The sequence below is a fragment of the Mastacembelus armatus genome, chromosome 18 (assembly GCF_900324485.2).
Source record: "Mastacembelus armatus chromosome 18, fMasArm1.2, whole genome shotgun sequence".
Classification (NCBI taxonomy): Eukaryota; Metazoa; Chordata; class Actinopteri; order Synbranchiformes; family Mastacembelidae; genus Mastacembelus; species Mastacembelus armatus.
The window spans coordinates 18,942,597-18,968,285 of NC_046650.1; the positions used below are offsets into that span (position 1 = coordinate 18,942,597).

At 42.8% G+C, this 25,689-nt stretch overlaps 4 protein-coding genes across 6 annotated transcripts; 3 read left to right on the forward strand and 1 right to left on the reverse strand.

Annotated features, from left to right (window-relative positions):
- Positions 1-189: 189 nt before the first annotated feature.
- LOC113140351 (Fc receptor-like B) lies at positions 190-16,995 on the reverse strand. 3 transcript variants are annotated; one of them, XM_026324147.2, is made up of 7 exons: positions 3,321-3,557; positions 2,800-2,912; positions 2,098-2,139; positions 1,461-1,721; positions 1,139-1,381; positions 907-1,065; positions 190-512 (listed from the first exon to the last, which is right to left on the reverse strand). In XM_026324147.2, exons 2-7 carry the CDS (start codon positions 2,828-2,830, stop codon positions 397-399), a joined length of 852 nt encoding a protein of 283 aa, XP_026179932.1. In that variant the 5' UTR covers positions 2,831-2,912; positions 3,321-3,557; the 3' UTR covers positions 190-396. The 3 variants fall into 3 exon arrangements, with proteins under 3 accessions (XP_026179932.1, XP_026179931.1, XP_026179933.1); XM_026324146.2 differs by having other exon boundaries at positions 2,800-2,916; XM_026324148.2 differs by lacking the exons at positions 2,098-2,139; positions 2,800-2,912; positions 3,321-3,557 and adding exons at positions 15,842-15,877; positions 16,839-16,995.
- LOC113140904 (uncharacterized) lies at positions 3,663-7,124 on the forward strand. The gene is made up of 4 exons (XM_026325020.1): positions 3,663-3,881; positions 4,295-4,429; positions 5,181-5,438; positions 5,974-7,124. The coding sequence occupies exons 1-4, from the start codon at positions 3,833-3,835 to the stop codon at positions 6,162-6,164; spliced, it is 633 nt and encodes a 210-aa protein (XP_026180805.1). The 5' UTR covers positions 3,663-3,832; the 3' UTR covers positions 6,165-7,124.
- A 1,442-nt stretch (positions 16,996-18,437) lies between the features above and the next one.
- On the forward strand, positions 18,438-21,120 carry LOC113141284 (butyrophilin-like protein 2). Its single transcript, XM_026325612.2, has 3 exons — positions 18,438-18,578; positions 19,621-19,959; positions 20,471-21,120. Exons 1-3 carry the CDS (start codon positions 18,518-18,520, stop codon positions 20,575-20,577), a joined length of 507 nt encoding a protein of 168 aa, XP_026181397.1. The 5' UTR covers positions 18,438-18,517; the 3' UTR covers positions 20,578-21,120.
- A 1,894-nt stretch (positions 21,121-23,014) lies between these two features.
- On the forward strand, positions 23,015-25,263 carry LOC113125542 (uncharacterized). Its single transcript, XM_026299064.1, has 5 exons — positions 23,015-23,108; positions 23,783-23,848; positions 24,215-24,325; positions 24,463-24,810; positions 25,121-25,263. Exons 1-5 carry the CDS (start codon positions 23,015-23,017, stop codon positions 25,261-25,263), a joined length of 762 nt encoding a protein of 253 aa, XP_026154849.1.
- Positions 25,264-25,689: the final 426 nt, after the last annotated feature.

Genomic DNA, 25,689 nt, shown 5'->3' on the forward strand with positions numbered 1-25,689 from the left:
CAAAGGAACAGTCCTTTATAAAACAATATCAGAGAAAATACAGCAAACAGATGAACAGATGTTTATGAAATACTTATTTACCTGCAGAGACATGAGTGGAAGCAGAAAAACATTAGATATAGTAGAAAATACTTTATGCAATAGTGAAAATTTCTAAATTTATATATTTATAAGTTTTTCAAAGGGGCCCTGACTCAAAATACTGACTTTAACTCTGTGCTGTCGACTCCAGAGACATTTAGATTAGATTCAACTCTATTGTCACTGCATATGTGTGCAAACAGCCCATATAATCAGTATAAAATAATTTGCAATATGCAGAGAAGGAGTTATGTACCATCAGTGCAATGATTTAGATGTATTCACACATTTACAGTTACTGTTAATATAAAAATATTATGCATCATCGTTCATCTTGGTGGAGACTTCAGCAATTTCATCACAGTCCTCAGCCAAAACCTTCTGCGCCCAGGTGGGTGGGAGCGTTGCCATGGAGACAGGTAGTCCATCTCCTGCAGTCAGAACAGGTGATGGTTTAAAAATATTAAAATCTGTTCTATAAGCGACACCAAAGTATTGTTATCTGATCACATTGGCAGATGAAGTGATCAGTTCAATGTTGGTAACAGGGAACTGATCAAAAGGAACGTTAATATTTTATAATATTAAATTGTAGAAACATTATAAAAGCAGAATGTGTCTGTAGGAAAAGGTTTTAAAATTACTTCTCAAACCTTTAAATTTAGTCATTTTCTGCTGTATTTTCTCATTAAATGACAAATATTTTTAAAAAATCTTAAGAATTTTGTCTTTAAGTAAATTTGAGTATTTTTAAACATCAAAACAAAACTTTGCATTTTACAGGTAAAGAAAAGTTGGATGTAGACCAGTGTGAGTCAGTGTTACCTGTGGGTCTGTGTCGATACAGAGACACCATGAGGACAGTGGAGATGACGTAGGGACAGAACACCACCAGGTAACGGACCACTGTGAACACCTGTAGGGGGGGGGCGGAGTCTGTGGGTGTGGCTGCAGTAGTGGGCGGGGCTGTGGTTGTAGGTCTTCCTGCAGACGGAAGCCCACCTGGTCAGGTGAACATGTGGCTGAAATCAGTGTCAATCAAAGTGAAGCTGCTGACCTGTGACAGAGATCCAGCTGGGTGGAGACTCTCCATGGCCCCTGATGTTACACCTGTAGACGCCTTCATCGGCCTTGGAAACATGGAGGATGGTCACGTGACCCGTAGGCCGATCGATGATGAGGGAGCCGTGTTTATAGAAATCAGCCGGGAGGTCGGAGGATGTCTGGGTTCTACAGATCAGGGTGATGTTTTCTCCCTCCATCACAGGGAGGACAGGACTCTGCAGGATCACTGCTCCACCTCAACACAGAGACAAACTACAGCATTTCATCCATTTCCACACAGCTTCATCAATACTAACTCCACAGGCTCATCTTACCACTGACAGTGATGTTGATGCTCTGACTGGTTGCTCCCTCTCTGGACTCACACCAGTAAACTCCACTGTCTGATGGGACGATGTAGCTGATGTTACAGGAAGACCCAGCTGATGTTCCCCAGTCATCACACTGAGTCCTGGTTTCTCTGGTTGTGTTCCTTCTCAGGGTCCATCCAGCAGAGCTGTCGTCCTCCTCACAGCTCAGAGACAAAGAGCTCCACTGGAAGAACTGGGAGCTGCTGGGACTCAGAGTCAGATGAGCTGTGGGAAATTGGTTAAACTGGGATCTGACCTCTGATGGAGGTGAGGTGATTAAATGTCCATTAAATATGGTTTTCTACCATCAGGGTGAAGAGCTTTACCTGCGGGATTCTGTGGACCTCTGATAAAGAAGCTGCTTTTAGCCCTAAGTCCCACTAATATGTTAGGAGGCCTACATTTAGGGCCTACACCCCCTTTATTTTCAGGAGTGTCTAGTGACTTGGTCACACAGCAGGTACGTTTAAGCTCAGGGTGTTTTATCAACTTATATTTGATTGAAACTTGTTTTATATTCTGACTTGTAGACACTCAGATTGGCTGCTTTGTTTTCTGCTCCTTTAACTAAAGGTTTCCGTGCTGTGACAGGTATACCGACCTTCATACCGACCTTGAGTGGGTTTGCAGCTTGTGGTCAGCACTGCAGAGGAACAGCAGAGAAATATGTCTTTAGGCTTTTGTTCACAGCACCTTGTGCTATACAGACATATCGCTCTACTTAAAAAAGGAAAGTTTTTTTCTTTTGCAAACACAGCGTTAAAAAAAAGTTAAAAAAAATATTCTTATAAAATTTTAAAATTACTGCAAAATATCTGCAAGATGTAGTTTTATGTATAAAGGTCCACTGTGCTTTGTGATCTGTTCATAAATAAAAACATTTCAAACCCCCTCCCCTTGGTTTTTCACAAATTGTGCCCTGCGTCCGACCAGGTAACATGCACTAAAAGTGATTTTAACACAGAAGGAGGTCGTCCCACAGAAACATGCAGCAGCTGATGTGATGTGATTATTATTATGTCATTTAGCAGAAACTGCTGTAGCTGCCGACTCTTAATAAATGACCTGATCCATCGTCTGTTCTACTGTAAAGTAAATGGAAACATGAACAATCACTGAGCTCGTTTGTCTGATTTATTCTCTGCTTCAGTAAAGTGACTCATCTGTTTTAATAACAAGGTTCCTAAAATGCATGGTCATACCTGGTACACATATATCATATATACATATATATATATATATAAATATATATATATCACTGCTGTATAACACTGATGACCTGGACAGTGTAGATTTTACTCACAGAGCAGACACAGAAGAGACGTTTCCTCCATGGCTTTGCTGACACTGTGTTTCCTCTCTGTGCAGGTGTGAGGTTTGGTCTGTAGCTGTCAATAGATACGACGATGATGATGGCTGACTGGAAATAGAGCAGGTCGTGGTTAAAGTGTCTTAAATGATTCTCTAAACTCTTGTTACATAAATAAACTTATTCACTAGGTGGTTATAGTTAATGACCTTATACACAAAGCCCTGGTTTAGTGCAAAACTTAGTGTGTAAGTTCCATTTAGTGGACATCAGGTCACAACAAGGATCAGTCTGATAATAATGGTGATGTTTCATTTTCTGTGAATTTCTTTTCTTCTTCTTTTCTCTTTTACAAGCATTGGAAAATATAAAACAAATTGCATGATTACAAAATGTCATTTCTCAAAAGTCTTCATTAAAAAACTATTAGACCATCTCCTTATATACCATTTCCTTTAAGGTCAAAGGTCTAAGGCCCCCCCCTGGTCACTGAACACAACATCCTGACGACTCACCTCACTGAGCTGCAGGACTGAACCACACAGGAGATCCTTCATCTGCACTGGCATCAGGCTCTACAGCACCTTAGACAGTGGTGGATGATGACTGACTGCTCTCTAGTGATGTGACGCTCGAGCCCGTATGCTCGACACAGTACTGATCTTTTGAAGCGGCCACTTTATTATTTCCAACATGGAGCCTGGAAAGTGTCTGTCTTGGTGTGGACATTGGACACACTCCCACACAGCAGAGACAACCTGTAGAATATAAAATAAAAGAAAACATATAGAGAACTTTTATTTTGAAGGTGATAACCGGATCCTCTGCATGTGTTACCGTAACTGATCAGGGTGGGGCGTCCTGTTGAAACCGAAACTAATTTTTCTTAGTGCGTATCTGTTGAAGGAGGAGAGCTGTCCGCGGACCAAGGTTTCTTTACTTAGTCAGTTAGTTGGTTACTTAGCTAGTTAGTTAGTTAGTTAGTTACTTACTCAGTGGCAAAGTAAGAAGCGGGTCTAACGGGAAGATGAAGTTGAAGATGAAGGTGTCTGTGGTGTTTGTGATCGTCCTGCTCAGTAAGTCAACGCCATTTTAGTGAGGACACAGTCTGGTTGACCGGACTAACTTAGTTAGTTAACTGTTATTAAACTACAGGACTGTGATGTAGAAGTCCTTCAGACAGGCCCACATTAAGGACCGAGCTGGAAACGGACCGTTATTCCAGCTTCCGGGTCTGACTTTGGGCGGTTCCCGGGTTGACTCTCAGACAAATGTCGTGTTTTATTCCTGCACAGACAAATTATCGATATTTAGTCCATGTGGTTTGTTACAGATGATCAGGTCAGTCTGAAGTGAAATGATTGAACTGGTTTGTTCACACATTTATGTGAATTTATGACATAATAACTCCACAATACGTCATTACTGTGGGTGCAGGTGGGTTACATGTGTGTATGTTTCTGTTTCTTGTTTTCCTTTGTCTGTGCAGGACTGAGTGAAGCTCAGTGGTCATCAGGGTCTGGGTCCTTTCTTCAGCACGATCAGCAGGCACGAACAGGATCGATAGTAATGAAGACAGTTTACTTTGTCCTGGCTGTCACTGCTGTGGCCTCCACCTCTCCTGGTGAGTGTGAGTGTGTGTGTGTTACAGAATCAATAATCAATAATCAATGTGAGTTTATATGTTTGACAAAATTAAGTCCCACACGTTTCTGTTTGTATTAAAGGTCAGTCAGTCTTCCTGAGTGTATGTAGATGTTGTGTATCTCACTGGAAGAACACACTTGAGTCAGAGCGTCTGGATTGAGCAACAGCTTTACCTTTTCCCATCATGCCTCAGTACCCTGAGCTACGGAGCTCCCATAGGTTCAAATAGAAAAACTGCAAACATAATGTATCACAGTCGACTTCCGACCTCAGCTGCACTGTAATAACCATCAATCAATGCTGTCTGTGCTGATTGATGGTTAACAATGATGTTAGCTTTCTTCCTCACTGGACGCTGTGAACCATAAGCATGTCTGAAGAAGGGAAATGTCTGTAGGACCAGGACTAAAGATGACCCTGATAATGCTGCTCAGGTTTGAATTAATTTCTCCAGCATGTGTCGTCCCAAAACATGATCAAATATCAAAATAAGAAGCGTTTGCTAGTTTATAGAAGACTCAGTGGATCAATGAGAGTCAGAGGTTTGAGTTTCCAGTGTTGATTCTTTGTGAAGCTTCAGTCTGTGGCTCCTGCAGCTGCTGCTCAGATGTTGTACTGACAGTTAGTCTGTAGCTGGTCTGTAGCTGGTTAATGTGTGAGTCACCTACTGTGGAAAAATACTTCTGTCCAAACTGTCACTAATGTTTGCTTCTCTCTTCTGTTTCTAGAACCTCAGGAGCTGAAAGTTCATCCTGGACAAGATGCTGTTCTACATTGTCTGACTCCCAAACCCACCTCCCCCAGTCTTCTAGTGTGGGTCAGACCTGATCTGGAGGATCCAGAGATGAAGGACGGAGACATCTCAGTCATCCTGAAGAACGTCACCTTTACTGACAGTGGGAGATATGAGTGTCAGACTGGAGATGGCTCTACAGAAGATGGACCCAGACTGATCTGCACCATCATCCTGAAGGTTGAACACTCAGGTGAGCGTGTGGACGTCTTTGTGTCCCTGCAGCTCCAGTCAGCTGGTTCCTGAGCTGGGTCTGGCTCTGTCCCTTCAGGAGACAGTGAAGATCTTTCAGGCCCCTCTGGGCCCCAGACATGTTCCTGCTGACTGACATGAAACCATCAAAGTCTTTAAGCGTTCAAAAAAAAGTATAAAAACTAGTTGAGGAAAGTCAACTACAAATCCCATGGTGCATTTCACTAACCAGCAGCCTAGCATGGCTGTTTACATTAACTGGGTGCAGACTTTACACAAACATTTTTTTTCTTGTTTTACACAAAAGTCAAACTGGACACTGAGCTGGTAAAAAGAACCTGCTGCTGGATGATCAATAAACTGATCAGCAGGTTAGTCAGTAATGGAGATAACTGACCAGATGTTGTTGATGAGACTTTGTAGAAAACAGCTGGATGAGTGATGTGGTCAAAGTGCAGGAGATAATGTCTGACAGGAGTTTGTTCTGTTCTTCAGTCATCACCTACCTGACACCTCACACCTGTTCTCTCCTGCAGGTCACACAGGTGGACACAAGGATGGAGGAGTCCAGGGTGGACATGTTGGACTGGCTGTGGGTCTGCCAGTTGTTGCTGTTGTTCTTCTTGTTGCTGCTGTTGTTGGTTTGATGTTCTATAGAAAACACCAATCTCAAAGATCCAGAGAGCAGGTTTCAGTCCAGCAGCCTGTTGACGGAGAAACTGTTTAACATCTGCTGTGAATCCTAAATGGACAATGGATGAATAGGCCACTTTAACTTGATGCACTCTGATCTTTCCATGACAGCCAGTTTAGCACTGTGTTGACATGTTTTTCTATTTTCTTAAGGTAATTAGATTTTTATTGCTTTTCGGGTCGAGAACATTTGTAGTTAACCTGATGCTGCTTTACAAACCTACCAAAGCTCAATGTTTACTGGACCAAAGACTCTGACCCATGTGCCTTTACCTGACCTGAGCAGCAGGTGTGTTTTATACCAGATGTTTAAGCTGATGTTTTCTCTGTGTGCACTTACCTTGGTCTTAATTATCAATAGTGGGGCTGATGTAAAACTTGAAGCTAAAAAGAAAAACACCAAAGCTGAGCCAGTATTTCCCCATGTCAGCAGACCTGTCCAGCACTACTGCAAATTATACTGTGTGTACTCTTTTTTTATTGAAGGGAACATGTTTATAGTGACCAAACTTTATATCTTGAAAATTTTTAATGGAAAACCTCTAATGACCTGAGCCAAGTACTGAACAACTAAACACAAGCTCTGAGCGACCAACATTTCTCATCAGGTACCAGTCAGCTCATCACCAGCACAAGTTCTCAGCTTTATTTATTTTATTTTAACAAACACTAACCTAACATGATATTTATATATGTAGCAATGTCTAAATGTGTCTGAGTCTTTGTTCCTGCTACATCAGCTGCAGTTTTCACCACTGTCACTTTATATTATGTTCAGTGTTAGTCTGTGATCAGGATATTGAGGCTCATCATGACAATCAGTCTTCAGTCTGTTGCTGCTTTAAAAGCTACAGGCAACGACTTTATTTTCATTACATCATATTTACTGTAATGTTCTTATTGTACAGATGTTTATGAGAACCAAGAAGCTGCCTGAATGTGTTTTACTGCCAAAGGGAACTGGAACCACAATAACAGCTGGATGTGAACTTTATAATTAACTGGATTCACTAATTATCAGAGAAACTGTGAGAAAACGAGCAGCTACCTCTGTTTGCTGCTGGATCACACTGAGAACCTTTAGCAGTTGAAGGAGGAGATCTCAGTGAAGAGAGAAGACGCACTTGTTCTGCGTGATTTCTCTATCGTTGGGCACCAGGTATCGCCTTTGTCACCTTTGCTCTTGAGTATGCCATTCTGTCATTCTATCGCACCTGCACTCTGTGGACGATAAGAGCAATGGTATTTGAAATCAAACCCAAAGTAGTCAGATCTTTTAACACTTTGTTGGCGAACCCAGGACCACTGTCACTGCTGATCTTCAAACTCTACCCACTTGCTGAACATGCAGACCATCGTCAGACTACTCACCGCGCCCCCTGGGATTTTCCTCTCTAACGTGCGCTCACTTGGCAACAAAATGGACGAGCTGACCCTGCTGCTGGACAGAAACAGAGACTTTTCCACATCCTGTGTTTTGTGCTTCACGGAAACGTGCTGTGTGATGTTAGTGGATTTCAACCCTCTACAAAGCGGACAGACACACCGAACTTCCCGGTGTTCCCGTTGCGGGAACGCACATTTCAAGATAGTCGCCTTATACGAAACCAAACGAACAGCAGCCATCTCTATCATTAGTGTTATCATTCAACATCATATTTAGTTCTCAATGAAATTCATATATAACTAGAAAGTGTATCTGAATATTGTTTAGCAGCAGAGAGGACTTCTTCCAAACACAGAGGGCAGAGCCTGCAGTGCTGTTTCTGTCCACTAGATGTCCTCAGCGTGTCAAACACTGTCTTCATCTTTATTTTCAGCTACAGAAGAAGTTTGGTAAGTGGCCTGTACTGTCACAGTCTAACAGCTTAAAAGACATTAGTATTTTGTATTTTTTAAAATGTTAAATAAAATATATTGACTTTAGATCGAAGGTTATTTCATAAATAGTCTTTTCTGAACTCGCACACTTAAATACAACAAGTGCTCTGCAAGAATAGCTTACTAGGAAAATGTCACATCCATGAAACTCACCCCACTTAACCCCATCGGTCCTATAAGTATACACTGAAAATTATTTGATGCTGGGACATATAGAGGCAAATTTTGGAAGTGAGTGCTTTTTGTGGCAAACCAGACTGCCAGGAAAAGCACCTGCTCATTTCTCCGAGACTCTTGGAGTGCTGCAGCAACCACTCTGCTGAGAAGGTGATCGGCTGCAGTCTGCCATCTCTCCAGGAACTGCACGTCTCCAGGACTTGTAGACATGCAGTCAAGATCGCAGACGACCCCTCTCATCCCACTCTTTTTAGTCAGTGAACAATGGCCCTCCCCCTCAGCTCACTTCCACCATCTGAATTGCACTACTTTTCACACAAACTCACTTTTCTGTATGTATTTATTTAGTTTTATTTTATTGTGAAGTTGTGCACATACTTCATATTTGTATATATCTTTGCAGGAGACGCTAAAACAAATTCCTAGAACTGTAAAGTTCTTTGCTGTACCTGCCAATAAAACTGATTCTGATTCTTATAAATAGGAATCACTGTCATCTAATGACCCTCCTAATGTGTGGGTGTTGTCTGTAGGTCAATGCAGATGGTTCAGATGAAGTTTTTTTTATGTCTGTGCACAGCAGAGAGGTGTGGATCGGTTAGCCACAACCAAACAGGTACAAGTCAAATTTTCCATCTGACGCCTTTATGAAACCCACAGAACCACACGAGAACAACAACAAAACCAGACCAAAGTTTAATGATCCTGCAGAGAAACCAGATCGCTGCTGCAGCAACAAGAACATGGTCCAAAAACCATCAATAAAATATAAATAACAGTAAAGTCACTGAGGACATTATCCACAAAACAGCTGGATTTTATCATCAGATTCTGTTAAACAGGCTCATATGAATCACAGTCTGACAAAACAAGTAACTTGATGTTGTCGTGCACCAAACTAAAACTGAAAGAGGCTGAGGGACTTAAAAATACTTTAACAGTTTCTTTACTGTTTGGTTTTAGTTTTTAGTTCCAGTGGTTTGTGCTGAAAAATGCATCTAAACGTTTCCAAAAATAAGAGACAACAACAACAAAACACACAACCTGTAAAATGTTTGAAAAAATGAATGGAGTCTGGTGAGAGAGTCTCTGGGCACCAGTTACAGACCAGCAGGACGTCAGCGGTTGGACTGGTGTCTGAAGGTGTGAAGGTGTGAAGGTCTGAAGGTCTACCTCAGTGACGAGTAGACGACATCTGGCTCTGCCTGAAACTCTGACACACACACACACACACACACACACACACAGAGTTCAAACCATATCCACCATCAGAGACAGCGTCCTAATGTGTCCTCACCTTCATTCATGTGTTCTGTGTATCTGGGTCTGGTCTATGGGCCAGAGGCTCCTTTAACAAACTGGTTTCCAGTGAAATGTCCAGACTCCAGTCACTACTCACTGCACACGTCACTGTGAAGGCTGGACTGAGCCACTATCCACCTGTTCAACGTGCACATTAAGACCTGAATGATCCACATTTGGTTTTGCTGATTTTCTCTGACTTTGGTTCCAATTTGAGCTTCAGGTGGATGGAAACCAGACGACTGTCAGAGTGACCTCTGTTCTCATGGCACAGCACGTTTGGTATCATCACATTCACACTGAGCCTTTAAAGAACATTCCTGCTCTAATTAGATCTGAGCAGACAGAAACCTGTACAGGTCCAGACTCTCCTCAGGAATGATGCCAAGGTCTTTAAGGCCAAACTTCAGCTGACTGACATTTTTATGCTCCTGTTCTTCTCTAAATGAACAGCCCAACATTTCTGGGAAAAACAGTAGTTTTAGTTTCAGACCTGAGGGGACACAATGAAAACCAGTCTCGTGTGTGTGTGAAGTCCAGAGCTGGAGTCAGGATGCAGTTAGCTTAGCTTAGCATAAAGACTGGGAGCAGGGGGAAAGTGTTAGCCTGGCTCTGTCCACAGTTACCTCTGCTCCTGTTTGGTCCGATGACGATTTGTCCATAAGTGACGTCTTCAGTTCTCACTGCTGAGTAGACTGGAGCTGGATCTCTGTCTGCACAGGGAGCACATGGAGGTCACATGACTCATGCTGCTACAGGAACATGAAGTTATTTCTCAGGTACAGATATAAAGAGATGCAGTACTACTTCATAAATGGCAGCAGGGTTTAAGTATTTGTTTGTTCTTCACACCTCTGCTGAAACACAGTGAGACCAACCAGAGGTGGAGGGAACTGAACAGAAACAGGAAACTGTACGACCACAGAGCTGCTCACTGGTGTTAAAAGAAACTGACACTTTTCACCACATGACTTAAAACAAACAAACCTGTTGTCACACCATATTCACAGAATCATCCCCCACAGTGGAACATGCTATGGTCAGAAACCAGACCAAGGTTCAGGGGAACCAGCAGAAAGAAGCTGCTGCTGTGGTTTAACATGCAGAGTTAAAAACTACAAAGTTATGAACAGTGTCTTTGGTCAGTGTGAGATGCAGAAAACAAACAGCTGAGGATCTTTGTTTGTTGATTCTGTCTCAGATCGGACTCTGTTTGTTTTATTAAAGGATTAGTCTGATGACTTTCTATGGTTTTCTTCTTCTGCAGAGTCAAACTGGTTCAGTTCAAAACCTTCACTTTGACTCAGCGACTGAATAAAATTACTCAAGTACAAAAGTACAACATTTTCCAATGACAGTTTTTCTGTCCAGGTAAAACTTCAAACATGTGAGATCTTGTAGAACATGATGCTCTGCTGCAGATGAAGTTACCCACCGTTTATAAAGTACTTCAAACTGGTCCAACTACTGCAGTAAAGTTTAACATGTACTTTAATGCAGCAGGAATATTCATCAGATATTACAGTCAAACACTGACAGGGACCAGTACTTTTACTGTGATACTTGAAGTACATTTAGCTGATAATACTCAGAGGAGCAGCTGTACCTTGTTTCTTTGCTTTGGTGTCTCTGATGACGATTTGTCCATAAGTGACGTCTTCAGTTCTCACTGCTGAGTAGACTGGAGCTGGATCTCTGTCTGCACAGGGAGCACATGGAGGTCACATGACTCATGCTGCTGCTGTCTGTACTGCAGCTGTCAGTACTGCTGTTAGTACTACTACTGTCTGTACTGCTGCTCTTAGTACTACTACTGTCTGTACTGCTGCTGTTAGTACTACTACTGTCTGTACTGCTGCAGCAGCCACTGTTCAAACTGCTTATTGATGCTACAGTCACTTATCAAACAAACAAGTATCTGATTCTTTTTAGTTGATTTCTGAAGCAAAAAGAAGCAAACACACATTAAACATGAGCCTTTCTGCAAATGTTCAAGCTCAGTTTCTTCTTTTTATTCTACAAACTTTGTGTGTTTGGAACATCAGACTCTTTAGGTCTGAACTGAGACAGAAACTTGTTAGTCAGGACTAAAAATAAAGTTTCTGCTGTTTGAAATGTCAGAAGACGTGAGAGGAAAGAACAAGTGAGGGAGTCGAGAGAAGTTTGAGCTGCAGCTGCAGGACAGAAACTAAACTAAACCTCCAGACTAAACGTTTGTCCAGAAATTCTCTCTCATGTCGTCACTTTGACGTCCATCTTATTAAAAATCCTCAGTCTGTAAAATCTCCTTTCTCTCTGAGGACGTTCCCTGTGTCTAAGAACAGACTCTTATTGTCCTTTCTGATGTCTCCACTTTCTAAAAACACAAAAACCAACAGCTTCTCTCACTTTATGAAAATGTCCTAAAGGTTCCAACAGGTTCCAAACCAACAGAAACAGGAAATAGAAACCTCACCTCTGCTCCGTCTGCTCCTCTGCTCTTTTTGATTGAATGTGTTGACCTCACTGTACGTGATGGGATGTTCTCCAGCATCATCTTCAGCAGCTGCAGGGAACCAAGATAAATAATAATGAACTGTGATGAGGAACCATTTGTCAGTGGATAATAAGCAGGAACATGCACAGACACAGGATGGAGAGAAAAATGCAGCTGTGATGATCTGGAGAACATCTGTATAAAGGTTTGAAATCCAGAAGTTTGTGTCTGACCTTTAGGTTTCCTCTGAACGTGTCGTCTCACCAGTAGAACCAGTAACACCAGGAGAACCAGACCACAGACTGATGCTACAGGCAGCAACACATAGAGAAGAGGAGGAGGAGGAGGTGCAGTAGTTGGTGCAGGTGCAGTGGCTGGTTTCTCTAAAACGAAGCAGAAATAATGATGAAAACCATCAAAGGACAAAGCTTCAGTGATTTAGCTGCTCAGTGAAAAATGAGATGAAACAGAAACTGGAGTTTCTTCTTCTTCTGATCTTCTCCAACACATTGAACATGAATGAAGCTGCTGATTGTAAAGTTGAGAGAACGACGACGCCGATCAGAGCAGGAACCTGTTAACATCAGCACACACACATCCACTGATTCAATGAGGAGTCTGTGACCTCTGACCTGTGACAGAGATCCAGCTGGGTGGAGACTCTCCATGGCCCCTGATGTTACACCTGTAGACGCCTTCATCGGCCTTGGAAACATGGAGGATGGTCACGTGACCCGTAGGTCGATCGATGATGAGGGAGCCGTGTTTATAGAAATCAGCTGGGAGGTCGGAGGATGTCTGGGTTCTACAGATCAGGGTGATGTTTTCTCCCTCCATCACAGGGAGGACAGGACTCTGCAGGATCACTGCTCCACCTCAACACAGAGACAAACTACAGCATTTCATCCATTTCCACACAGCTTCATCAATACTAACTCCACAGGCTCATCTTACCACTGACAGTGATGTTGATGCTCTGACTGGTTGCTCCCTCTCTGGACTCACACCAGTAAACTCCACTGTGCCAGGGGGTGATGTAGCTGATGTTACAGGAAGAACCAGCTGATGTTCCCCAGTCAGGTCCACACTGAGTCCTCTGTCGTCTGGTTGTATTCCTCCTCAGGGTCCATCCAGCAGAGCTGTCGTCCTCCTCACAGCTCAGAGACAAAGAGCTCCACTGGAAGAACTGGGAGCTGCTGGGACTCAGAGTCAGACGGGCTGTTTGTGAGGGAAATTTACACCTTGACAGACATCATGTTCATGGAAGTAACAGACGATATGTCTGCTACTTCCCTGTCCTATGTTAACAAAGACTTTTGACACAGCTTTGTATTCATTAGGAAGCAGACGGAAAGTAATAGACACGCCAATTATTAGTGTGAATGCTGCTTCAGCAGAGTGACTGCTCAATCTCTCATTCACTCCCATTATAAAGGAGGTCCACTTGTGTTCGTGAAAAACACAAATGAAGGCTGTTTCTAACTCGCCACCAATCCTTGAGTTAATGGAATATCTTCACAATAGCAGGACTGACTTAGAATGTTTTCAGTGTCAGCTGTTGTGTCTTCTCCCAGGAGGCCATATTCAGCCTTTCACAATAAAAGACTACAGTTATTTGTAAGAAGTTATTACACCTTTGGAAAGTGTAATGAATGTTGAAAATAAATTTAGGATTGTAATCTATGATCACGCGAGTCTCCTGCAACACCCTCTCCTTTCAAAATAAATATTATGGTTTTTGTAAAGTATAAGGAATATTCAAAATAAAGTTCAGATTCTAATATAAGGTCCCAGTAGTCTGCTGCAGCACTTTGTCCTTTCAAAATAAAAGCCATTTTATAGCATTCTTTCAATATAAAAGCCCTGAAAGCCCTGAAACAGCAAGGTGACATTAAAATAGACTTTTGTAATTGGCATACAGCTGTAGGCACTGTCAGGATCCTGCCATGGACTTCCTTTGTTGGACTTTTAGTTTGAAGGATCAGACAGGATCCACTCTTTCTGTTCGTTTTACCTTGTTTTGACTTTGATTGTTTTCACCTGCGCCTCGTTTTCCTCCCTTAGTTTAAATATCCCTCCTGTTCCGTCACTTCTTTGCTGGGTTGTTTGTCGTCGCTTGCTCCTGTGTTGCTACCCTTGATGGTTCGTCCAAGCATTTTGTTCACTGGACATTCCCTGCCTTTTTGTTCCTGCCGTGTATGTGTTTCCCCTGTCTGGATTCCTGTCTGTGGAGCCCTCGTGTGTTAAGTAACCTTGTTCCTGTCTCGTGGAGTTTTCTTCTCTGTGTCTTGTGTCAGTGTTCTGTCTGTGTCTGTGTAGCCTGGTGCGTCTGTGTGAGTGACCCAGGCCGTGTTCCTTGTTTCGTGTCTGTATGTTCTGTCTGCCTGCGGTGTCCCCAGTGTGTGCGTGACCCTGGCAGTTCTGTGTGTGTCTGTTAGCGTCCCCTGTTGTGTCCCCGAGTGAGTGTGTGACCCAGGGTTGATGCCCCGTCCCGAGTTTCCTGAGTGAGTCTGTGTCCCCCGTGAGTGTGTGACCAGACCCTCTTCTGAGTCCCCTGTTTGAGTGTGTGGGACCCCCGTGTTCAGTGTATTCCCGAGTTGTGTGTTCGTGTGTTGTTTCCCAAGTTCCGTGTTGTCTGGTGTTAACCCCTTGTTCTCTCCTAACCCGAGCCTTTGTTCAGTATTTCTGTTAATAAAACCCTGTCTGCACTGAGTACCGATCCTGTGAGCGTTTTTGGTCCTTTAAAAACAAGAACCTTCGGGTTCTGACAGGCACCAACTTTTCCCTTTCAGCCTTTTTACCACTGCACATTTGTTTATTCTTTATTCATACTGCTTCATTTCTTCCTTTTTTTTCAGTCTGTCCTTTCTTCTTCTCCTCTTTCTCTCAGAAAACCGTCCTTCAAATATTCCTGGTTTAGCTACACAGGCTTTACCTTCTGTATTTTTCAGCAATATTAATTGGTTTTTAAACTATACATTCTTTCTGTCTATACAGTCTTTCTGCAATTTCATTTTTTTGCCGTTTCATTCTTTAACTCGTCATGTTTAATTCCTTTAGTTATTCCATCCTTCACTACAGCGTCTTCTTTTATATTAGTATAACACTTCTTTCTTTAGCAATTGAAAGCCAATTTATTTCTACTTCATTATATCATTCTCTTTTCACCTTTTTCAGCAATTTTGAGTAGTTTTTAATTTAAACAAGTTAAGCTTCCAACTCCAGTTTTACATTTCAGCTTCTAGGATTCTTCAGGATTGCTTTTCAGCATTCACACGCATCTTCCGCAGGGAATGCAATTTTCTAGTTATGTATGCCATCCTGCCAGCATGACTTACGTGAGTGACTGATGTGTAAATTAATGCTGTTCAACTAATATAAAAGCTGATCACTTTCTGTGTTTGTGGTCAGTTGGTATTGACTCGTCCAGCAGAACGTATGTTCTGTTGTGACTCTGTTCCTTCACCTATTAAATTTGCCATCCTTTGACCTGAGATTTGCCTCCAAGTGCCTTTTTGCCATGACACTGTTCAATCCAATGTAAATTTGGGTAAAACAAAGAAAAGGTCTAAAAAAAACTTTAGTCTCTTAGTTCCTGCAGCAGAAAAAGTGTTTTAAAGCTGCAGCTGCTGAGTGAAGATCTTCATGTGTGTTTGGTGGATCAGACAGTTTCTCACAGCAGCGACTCTCCATCAGCTCAGAGTCAAAATTTAAGACTGAATGTAAAGTAATAGACAGTTTTTCTCCCCAACATCATCAGACAACAACAGGTTTTACAGACCAGGGTCAGACCAGGATCAGGGCTCTGACAGACTATCAGGACCAGCTGTCTGACCTCCATGTGTAAAGTCAGATGATCAGAGAAGCTCACTGACCTTGGTCTGTTGTGCAGCTCAGCACTGACAGCAAAGCTGCAGAGAAATGAGAGTCAGGTCAGTGTGAGGTTTAACATGGAGCAGAGACACAACTTTAACAATCACACACCAGATAAATAATAATAGTAATAATATTTACTATTTAATATTTATTTTTAATATTTACTGTAATTTATTAAAGTGTAAAGGTACAGAGGCTGATAATGGTCTTTCCTGTAATTATTTGTCTTAATGTTGTTACTGAGATTATGAGTCTTTTATTATTTTCATGTGACAAAACAAATGCACAGAGTGAAGGATCAATGACTGATCAATGTATCAGATTGAAAGAAAGTGTCTTTATCAATAATATTTAGATCAGTCCTGGTCCAGTGAACCAGACACTCAGTTCTCTCTAATTATCCTCATCTCAAGGAAACAAAAGAAACTTTATTAGAATTTATTTTGTAATTTGACCTTTTGTTTTAACAAGATAACTGACATTTTCTCAACATATTGACATTATAAAAGTAACTGGAAACAATAGTGACCTGAACGGAAGAACAGATTTGACATGTAATGACACTCGGATCAAAGAACTAATACAAAAATACTAAAACAGTAATCAATAAAACCTGATCCAGTCTAAGGTCTGACTGACACCAACATCCAACAGTCCTTTAATTCTTTCTCACAGATCAGTGTTAGTTTAACAGATTATTTGTTGATATTGATCATCAATGATCTGAACCATATTGATCTATTGATTTGGATCAAGGTCTATGTTCCAGGTGAAGTCTCAGCTTCTCACTGATCAATATTTCATGGACCGATGAGGGTTTTTCTGGCTGTTTGTTGTATTTCCCTCCAAACTAAAGTGGCTGTGTATTTTCTTTCAGCTGCCTGATCTTAAACCTCCCTCGGTTCGGTCCTGGCCTTTCATTAGTATCTGACTACAGTCCTACTGAGCTGCTCTAAAACAGAAGCTGGATCATTCAGACCAACAGACTGTACTTACAGAGCAGCAGCTGCAGAGACGTTTGGTCCATGGCCCCACTGATGCTATGAGACCAGCCTGAGTCTGGTCTCAGCAGTTAATCCCACTTCCTTCTTCTGTAGCTGACGACGGTGGCCTGTAGTTCTTGATGGGGTTGGTTTATAGCAGCAGCAGCAGCAGACGCCGCCTTCACTTTATATCATTACTACTTTATTTATATCTAGTAATGATATAGTCAATACGTGAGAGAAGACTTTCAGCTGTAAGTTAAGGGGTTTGACAAAAGTGTAACATGAACATTTAGGAGTCACAGCCATTTTATACACATAACTCAATAAATACTACTAATACTACATCAATACTATATACAATACCAGAACGCAAGAAAGACGACGAAGACGACAGCAAGACTAGGACAAGACACATAACGCAAGAAAGACGACGAAGACGACAGCAAGACGAGAGACAAGACACAGAACGCAAGAAAGACGGCGAAGACGACAGCAAGACGATAGACAAGACACAGAACGCAGAAAGACGACTAGACGACAGCAGACGAGAGACAAGACACACGAACGCAAGATAAGACGGCGAAGACGACATCAAGACGAGAGACAAGACACAGAAGAAAGACTATACGACGACCACGAGAGAGACAAGACACAGAACGCAAGAACAGACGACGAAGACGACAGCAGACGAGAGACAATACACAGAACGCAAGAATACGAAGACTACAGCAAGACGAGAGACAAGACACAGAACGCAATAAATAGCTAAGACGACAGCACAGATACTAGAGACAATACACAGATACGCAAGAAATACGACGAAGACGACATCTACAACAATACACAACAATAACGCAAGAATACTACTAATACGACAGCAATACATAGATACAATACACATAACTCAATAAATACTACTAATACTACATCAATACTATATACAATACACATAACTCAATAAATACTGCTAATACTACATCAATACTATATACAATACACATACTCAATAAATACTACTAATACTACATCAATACTATATACAATACACATAACTCAATAAATACTACTAATACTACATCAATACTATATACAATACACATAACTCAATAAATACTGCTAATACTACATCAATACTATATACAATACACATAACTCAATAAATACTACTAATACTACATCAATACTATATACAATACACATAACTCAATAAATACTACTAATACTACATCAATACTATATACAATACACATAACTCAATAAATACTGCTAATACTACATCAATACTATATACAATACACATACTCAATAAATACTACTAATACTACATCAATACTATATACAATACACATAACTCAATAAATACTACTAATACTACATCAATACTATATACAATACACATAACTCAAGAAATACTACTAATACTACATCAATACTATATATGTATATAAGTTATGTCTGTGTGTTTGATGTATGTCGCATGTCTCTGACGTCATGTGGTAAAACAACTCTTCTTCCGGGTGGAGGTGGTTCAGGGTTACTGCTTCACAGTTTTTTGGAAACAGGTGAAATCCAGCTTTAAATATTATATTTAGGTTTGTTTACAGTAAAGCTCAGTAAATACCAGCGTCCTTGGAAATAACTCCAAGTACCGTAACTGTCCTTCAACAGGAACCGACGCCAGAAGAGAAAATGTTCGATAACAAACCTGCGTCACTGCTGAGTCTTTGTTTCCTGGTCTGTGTGACTGAAGGTGAGTCCTGTTTCTGGACTGGTTTTCAACTGAAGACTGAGTCAGTTCATTGAAACGTTGTTATTGTTGTTGTGGACTCTGAGCTGTTGTTGCTGCGACACTCCCCTTCGATGATGACGCAGCCGATTGTTTTATCGTTTCTACGACAGCAGGACGTCCCACAAACAAACAGACAAACAAACTATATCATGTCCATGCGAGAAGACAAAGTAATTTGACTGAGCTCTGCCAATTCTGCCAAGAGATGGAAGTGTAGAAGGACCATTTAACCAAATATTGAGTTTACTAAAGTGTTACAGAATTAATAATCAATGTGAGTTTATATGGTTGACTCTGTGTTGATATGAGGAAAATACAAAATTAAGTCCCACACGTTTCTGTTTGTATTAAAGTCAGTCAGTCTTCCTGAGTGTATGTAGATGTTGTGTATCTAACTGGAAGAACACACTTGAGTCAGAGCGTCTGGATTGAGCAACAGCTTTACCTTTTCCCATCATGCCTCAGTACCCTGAGCTAAGGAGCTCCCATAGGTTCAAATAGAAAAACTGCAAACATAATGTATCACAGTCGACTTCCGACCTCAGCTGCACTGTAATAACCATCAATCAATGCTGTCTGTGCTGATTGATGGTTAACAATGATGTTAGCTTTGTTCCTCACTGGACGCTGTGAACCATAAGCATGTCTGAAGAAGGGAAATGTCTGTAGGACCAGGACTAAAGATGACCCTGATAATGCTGCTCAGGTTTGAATTAATTTCTCCAGCATGTGTCGTCCCAAAACATGATCAAATATCAAAATAAGAAGCGTTTGCTAGTTTATAGAAGACTCAATAAGAGTCAGAGGTTTGAGTTTCCAGTGTTGATTCTTTGTGAAGCTTCAGTCTGTGGCTCCTGCAGCTGCTGCTCAGATGTTGTACTGACAGTTAGTCTGTAGCTGGTCTGTAGCTGGTCTGTAGCTGGTTAATGTGTGAGTCACCTACTGTGGAAAAATACTTCTGTCCAAACTGTCACTGATGTTTGCTTCTCTCTTCTGTTTCTAGAACCTCAGGAGCTGAAAGTTCATCCTGGACAAGATGCTGTTCTACAGTGTCTGACTCCCAAACCCACCTCCCCCAGTCTTCTACTGTGGGTCAGACCTGATCTGGAGTCAGGTGGTTATGTGTATTTCAGACGAGGGACGAAACCAAGTCACTGGCATCCATCCTATGATGGTCGAGTGGAGCTGAAGGATCCAGAGATGAAGGACGGAGACATCTCAGTCATGCTGAAGAACGTCACCTTTACTGACAGCGGGAGATATGAGTGTCAGACTGGAGATGGCTCTACAGAAGATGGACCTAGACTGATCTGCACCATCATCCTGAAGGTTGAACACTCAGGTGAGTGTGTGGACGTCTCTGTGTCCCTGCAGCTCCAGTCAGCTGGTTCCTGAGCTGGGTCTGGCTCTGTCCCTTCAGGAGACAGTGAAGATCTTTCAGGCCCCTCTGGGCCCCAGACATGTTCCTGCTGACTGACATGAAACCATCAAATTCTTTAAGCGTACAAAAAAAAAAACTAGGTGGGTAACTGGGTGCGGACTTTACAGTTTGGTTCCCAAACATAAGGATATTCTGGTTTCATCAATTATCAAAAACATTTTTTTTCTTGTTTTACACAAAAAGTCAAATTGGACACTGAGCTGGTAAAAAGAACCTGCTGCTGGATGATCAATAAACTGATCAGCAGGTTAGTCAGTAATGGAGATAACTGACCAGATGTTGTTGATGAGACTTTGTAGAAAACAGCTGGATGAGTGATGTGGTCAAAGTGCAGGAGATAATGTCTGACAGGAGTTTGTTCTGTTCTTCAGTCATCACCTACCTGACACCTCACACCTGTTCTCTCCTGCAGGTCACAGTGGTGGACACAAGGATGGAGGAGACACTCATCGTCATGTTGGACTGACAGGGGGTCTGCTGATCTTCTGGCTGCTGCTGCTGCTGTATTTATTTATGTAAAACATTGAAAAAGATCCCAAGAGCAGATTCCAGTCCAGCAGCCTGTTGATGGAAAAAGAACCAACATCTGGTGTGAAACCTGATTCCTAAATAGAACATTGACTGTATGAATGTGTCGCTTTAACTGGATGCACTTCCAAATCTTAAATTGTGAGTTGTGCTGGGACCACCCTCTAAAGTTTACTGAACCAAAGATGACACAAACCCTTACTGGACATAAGTGCCTTGCTCATGCCCGGGACAGTCTTTCTGTTTGGTACGGGTTAAAGGGAGGAAAAGTAAAATAGTTCTCAATTAGTCTGTCAAAATTATAAAAGAGCTGCACTGCACACATTATTTTCTTACTGTTTTTACTTTTTTATTTTGTTGAAGGGAACATGTTTATAGTGACCAAACTTTATATCTTATTATTGATTAGAGACCAGTGAAGTGTTTTAATGGAAAACCTCTAATGACCTGAGCCAAGTACTAAACAACTAAACACAAGCTCTGAGTTAATAACATTCCTCCTCAGGTACCAGTCAGCTCATCACCAGCACAAGTTCTCAGGTTTATTTATTTTATTTTATTTTGACCTTAAGCCCCTGAATGTACCACTCCAAGTATTAGTATGTTATTAATCCTGAAACAAACACTAACCTAACATGATATTTATATATGTAGCAATGTCTGAATGTGTCTGAGTCTTTGTTCCTGCTACATCAGCTGCAGTTTTCATCACTGTCACTTTATATTATGTCCTATGAAGCTGATTTGTCTTTATCAATGTTAGTCTGTGATCTCAGAACCATTCATGCCCATTATCATAACCAGTATCACAAGCAGGTACTTGAAAAACTACAAGCAACAACTATTTTCATTGTGTGATCTTTGCTGTAATATTCTTGTTGTTGTACAGATGTTTATGTGAACCAAGAAACTGAATGTGCCTTAATGTGTTTTACTGCCAAAGGGAACTGGAACCACAGTAACAGCTGGATGTGAACTCCAGAATTAAATGGGTGCTTATCAGAGAAACTGGGAAAATGATCCAGGAGCAGATAGAAGTCATTTTCTGCTGCTGTGTCGGAAAACTTTCTGAACCACTGACTGTTGTTTTTACTTGGTGCTCCTCAATAAAATGATGAACCTCTATGTCTGTGGTCGTCCTGCTTTAGACTGTTCACACACACACAAACATCATTTGTAATCTGAGTTAAATCAGTCACGTCCAGGTCTGGATCATCAGCTGGTCCAAGTGTCCGACTGCTCCAGGTTCACCCGTCCCTGCTGTTACCCCTTTACAGCTGGTCTGAACTATTTATTTCTAGTTCTGTTGTTGAATCCACTGGTTCCATCCTGGGGGTCGGGCTCCTCCAAAGGGTCACCTGATAAATCTGACGGGTGTGAGACGAGCAGGAGGAAAAACTAAGGTCTGGTTTCACTGTTGGGGGGACGAGGTTTGGGATCTTTGCTGCACAGTTAGTGAAACTCAAGCCTCAGTTAGCGACACCTGTCACATCGGTCCAACTCAACAGGGACCTGGTCGGACCCCACTGGTTTATTTACTGTTAGTGTTGGAGCTAGTGCTGCAGCGCCCTCCACAGGAGACCAGGGTCACTGCAGGATGGAAAACTATTTGTTGGACCTTCTCAAAGTAAAACCTGCCAGGGTGTCGAGTCCAGACTGAACCACTGAGACACAAACACAGACGACGACAGGCTGTTAGAAACATTTCATCTGGACTGAGTCCGTTTCTCAGTCTCACACAGGAATCAAGACTTTCCCTTCAGAGTCTGAGAACTGACCTGACAGGGGTCCCTGTTTCAGACTCACAGGACCAATGTCAAAGGTCACCAGATGACTATAGTGATGTGGAATAAAAAGACATAATTCAGATGCAGATCGATGAGATGTGGGACACTGAGTCCTTTCATCCTTTGCTGTCAGAGACAAAAACAGGACTAAGAAGCAGGAACCAAAGGAACAGTCCACAGGTGAGGCCTCCTCAGGTGATTCCACAGGCGAACAGGATGTAGGGAAAGACCAGGATCAGAAAAGTCCATTTCATCCTGGCTGGACTTTTGTTTTCTCTCTGTCCAAACACGGAGAAATAATCAATAATAATCAATAATCACTGAGATGTCTCCGTCCTAATCATCTGAGGGTCTGATCTACAGGCGTCAGAGGAAATGACGTTTATTCCGCCATGTTGGTCCAGGGGATTGATCATGTGACTTCAATCAGCAGAAAAACATCTTTATTCTTCTTTGGGACCAGATTTGAAAAAACCCAGTTTTCTTTGGACCCTCAGTCCGTTTGCACCTGTGGGACTGTGACGTCACGCCGGATATAAAGACCCGGGAGGGAAAAAAACAAACCGGAAATCGAATCTCGGTGCAGCCATATATGTGAGCCCACCTGAGCAGGTGAGCGGAAGTTGGCGCTGAATTTGAAGATGAGTCCGGTCAGGTGGTGTCAGGTGGCGGCTGTGCTGCTGCTGCTGCTGGTCGGTGTCCCGTTCACGGTGCTGCTGCTCTTTCCAGCTCACGGTGAGTCCTGTTGGCACCGGAAACACTGACGGGGTTCTTTACCGTTACAGCCGCGGTCTGACCGCTTTTATTGAAGTTATCGCGAGGTTTGCAGCCTGTCCCGGTGCAAAGTGAAGCTGCGGCAGGTGAAGTTGTCACGCACTTTTTATTTTGCGGGCGATTGAAATGAAGGTTTTTGTGCATCAGTGACGGAAACGTGTTTTTGGAAAAGTCAGTAAGTGACTGGAAAGAAAAGGTGCTTCCTGTTGGCGCTAATTAAACTGGGCCTGTTCACCTGGGGCTCATTAAAGTCCAGAAACACACACCTGCTGGCCTGCGTTGGTCCAAACGGGGTTTCTGGACTTTAGTTTGACTCCCTAGTGTTTCTGGGCTGATGTTTGGGTTCGGAGCTGTTAGACATGGACTGATGTGTCTGCTGGGAGTGTGTCAGTGTCTGACCGGGACTCATGAGTTTGTTTGGAGTGAACCAGGAGAAAATAATGTGTGACAAGTGTTGGCATCATCCTAAGACGACGTTCTGTTTCTGGACTGGCTCTGGGCTTCTTCTTGGGTTTCTTTGTGTTCCGTCTTTTGAATGAAATCCTGTCGACATGCAGCCTCAGCTCCGGTCGTTTGTCTCTGCCGTTTCCTCGGACTCGTCATATCATGTGGTGATTTGAATGTGTGTGTTTCAGGGTCGGTGCTGGTGGACAGGAGGCAGCTGGACCTGCGCAAACTGACCACTGGGACCAGGACCACAGGTGGGCCCGACTGCAGCGGTTTGTGACCAAATGTTGCACATTAGATTGTGGCTCATAGTTAATGTTGACCCAGCCCACAGTCACTCTGGGACTTCAGTCCACTAAGAAAGTCTTTAGTGGACTGAAGTGGGTCTGAACTGTGTGAAGTCACTGTGTCGTAGCTGCTGTGAGTTTCCACCCACAGATGTTCTCGTGCTTGTTTAGGTTGAAGGTCCAAAGCTGCTTCTTCTCATTGGTGTTGGTCTGTAACAGCTTTCATTGTCCCGTCTGTCGTCCTGTGGGCGGCGCTGGATTGATGGACTCACACTGTTGATTTGATGAAACAGGTTTTCTCTGCAGACTGATCAGATTTTGCTGCTGTTTCAGTTTCTACAACGGTGGACAGGAGGCAACAGGAAGTTCACAGGCCGAGCACAGCGCAGCATGCCGTCACCCGCTGGGCCGTCACCCGCCGGGCCGCCAGCAGCAGAGCCGCAGGTGGGTTACAGAACAAGAAGGGGAACCAGTCATGGCTGCAGTTGGTTTAAAGTCTCTGCTGGATCATTTCAAGTTGTTGAGTCGACCGAATCCTTCAGGTCTGAGGATGAAGGGTCTTTTCTGCTGTTTGTTTTCAGTGCAGAGAAACCTGACGGCTGAGCTCGGACAGACGCTCACGCTGCCGTGTCAAGTTCCCGCCAACAACAACATCGTGGCCGTGATGTGGACCAGACCCGATCAGAAGCCCAAACACGTCCTGTTTCTCCATGGCGGGCAGCGGGACCTGAACAACCAGCACCCATCCTTCAGGAACAGGGTGGAGCTGGTGAGCAGGCAGCTGAAGGACGGGAACCTGTCTCTGATCCTGAGGAACTTCAAGACGGGCGACAGCGGAAAATACGAGTGTCGCTATAAAGAGAGAAGAGGGGGAGTCTTTGTTTTGTCTGAGTCCGTGAGCACCATCAACCTGACGGCAAAGCGCTCAGGTGAGTCAAAACTGGAATGTTTCAGTTTGTACGTCCCACGTTTCCATCCCAGGTCTGTGTTTTCTGCACAGATAGAAAATGTGGATCCAGAGTGTTGGATGGAAACACACTGAGGTCCAACATTTCCACACACAACAACAACAACAACAGAGTCAGAACAGTCCTCATGCAAGAGTCTGTCGGAGCCTGTTTCCTGGAGCTTTCAGCCACGTGAGGGCTTCATCAGCTGCTCAGCTGTTCATGGCAGACTGACACATGAGGTGATGATTCAGTTCTGGTTCAGTGTCACTAACTATTGTCTGCTCCTCAGGGGACCCGGCTGGAAACAGGAGTCGGGGCCACGATGCGGTGCTGATAACTCTGTCCGTTATCGGGGCCTTTGTTCTGCTGGCGGTCGCCGTCGTGTGTTTTGTGCTGTGCAGGAAATGCAAACGGAGAGGGGAGCAGAGCTGATGGGGAAACAGACGGGGTCCAGGGTCTGGTACCGATCTGTACAGTCGGCGGTTCTGAAGTGTCGGTGAGCAGTAAAGGCTGTGGATTGTGCAGAGCGGGGTCAGAGGTCATGGCTCAGGTGGACTGTGTGTGTGTGTGTCGGAGGATGAAAGTCGTCTGACTCGTGTGGCCAACGACAGATGTGTGTTCTGACACACACTGACTGATTGACTTTAAAGCCGTTTGAAATGTTCTGTACTGTAGTATTACTGTAGTATCACTGTGACTATACAAAGTATTTATGCAGAGACATGTTGATGTTGTTGCTGTATTTTAATGTCAGTTTTAAAAGAGAAAATAAAGTTCTGATAAAGGTCCTTTTGGGTTTGGATCATGTTGTCTTTGCTGGTTCAGGTAACAGCATCTTCAGCTCCCAAGAGTTTGGAC

Excerpts from the sequence above, each read along its gene's own strand:
- LOC113140351 (XM_026324147.2), bottom strand. The coding sequence starts at position 2,830 with ATGGAGGAAACGTCTCTTCTGTGTCTGCTCT. Across the intron at positions 2,140-2,799 it reads GTCTCTTCTGTGTCTGCTCT|TGCTGACCACAAGCTGCAAA; the intron begins GTGAGTAAAATC and ends GTTCCTCTGCAG. Across the intron at positions 1,382-1,460 it reads CATCAACATCACTGTCAGTG|GTGGAGCAGTGATCCTGCAG; the intron begins GTAAGATGAGCC and ends CTCTGTGTTGAG.
- LOC113140904 (XM_026325020.1), top strand. The coding sequence starts at position 3,833 with ATGAAGTTGAAGATGAAGGTGTCTGTGGTGTTTGTGATCGTCCTGCTC. Across the intron at positions 3,882-4,294 it reads GTTTGTGATCGTCCTGCTCA|GACTGAGTGAAGCTCAGTGG; the intron begins GTAAGTCAACGC and ends TTGTCTGTGCAG. Across the intron at positions 4,430-5,180 it reads TGTGGCCTCCACCTCTCCTG|AACCTCAGGAGCTGAAAGTT; the intron begins GTGAGTGTGAGT and ends TTCTGTTTCTAG.
- LOC113141284 (XM_026325612.2), top strand. The coding sequence starts at position 18,518 with ATGTTCGATAACAAACCTGCGTCACTGCTGAGTCTTTGTTTCCTGGTC. Across the intron at positions 18,579-19,620 it reads CCTGGTCTGTGTGACTGAAG|AACCTCAGGAGCTGAAAGTT; the intron begins GTGAGTCCTGTT and ends TTCTGTTTCTAG. Across the intron at positions 19,960-20,470 it reads CCTGAAGGTTGAACACTCAG|GTCACAGTGGTGGACACAAG; the intron begins GTGAGTGTGTGG and ends TCTCTCCTGCAG.
- LOC113125542 (XM_026299064.1), top strand. The coding sequence starts at position 23,015 with ATGAGTCCGGTCAGGTGGTGTCAGGTGGCGGCTGTGCTGCTGCTGCTG. Across the intron at positions 23,109-23,782 it reads GCTGCTCTTTCCAGCTCACG|GGTCGGTGCTGGTGGACAGG; the intron begins GTGAGTCCTGTT and ends TGTGTGTTTCAG. Across the intron at positions 23,849-24,214 it reads CACTGGGACCAGGACCACAG|TTTCTACAACGGTGGACAGG; the intron begins GTGGGCCCGACT and ends CTGCTGTTTCAG.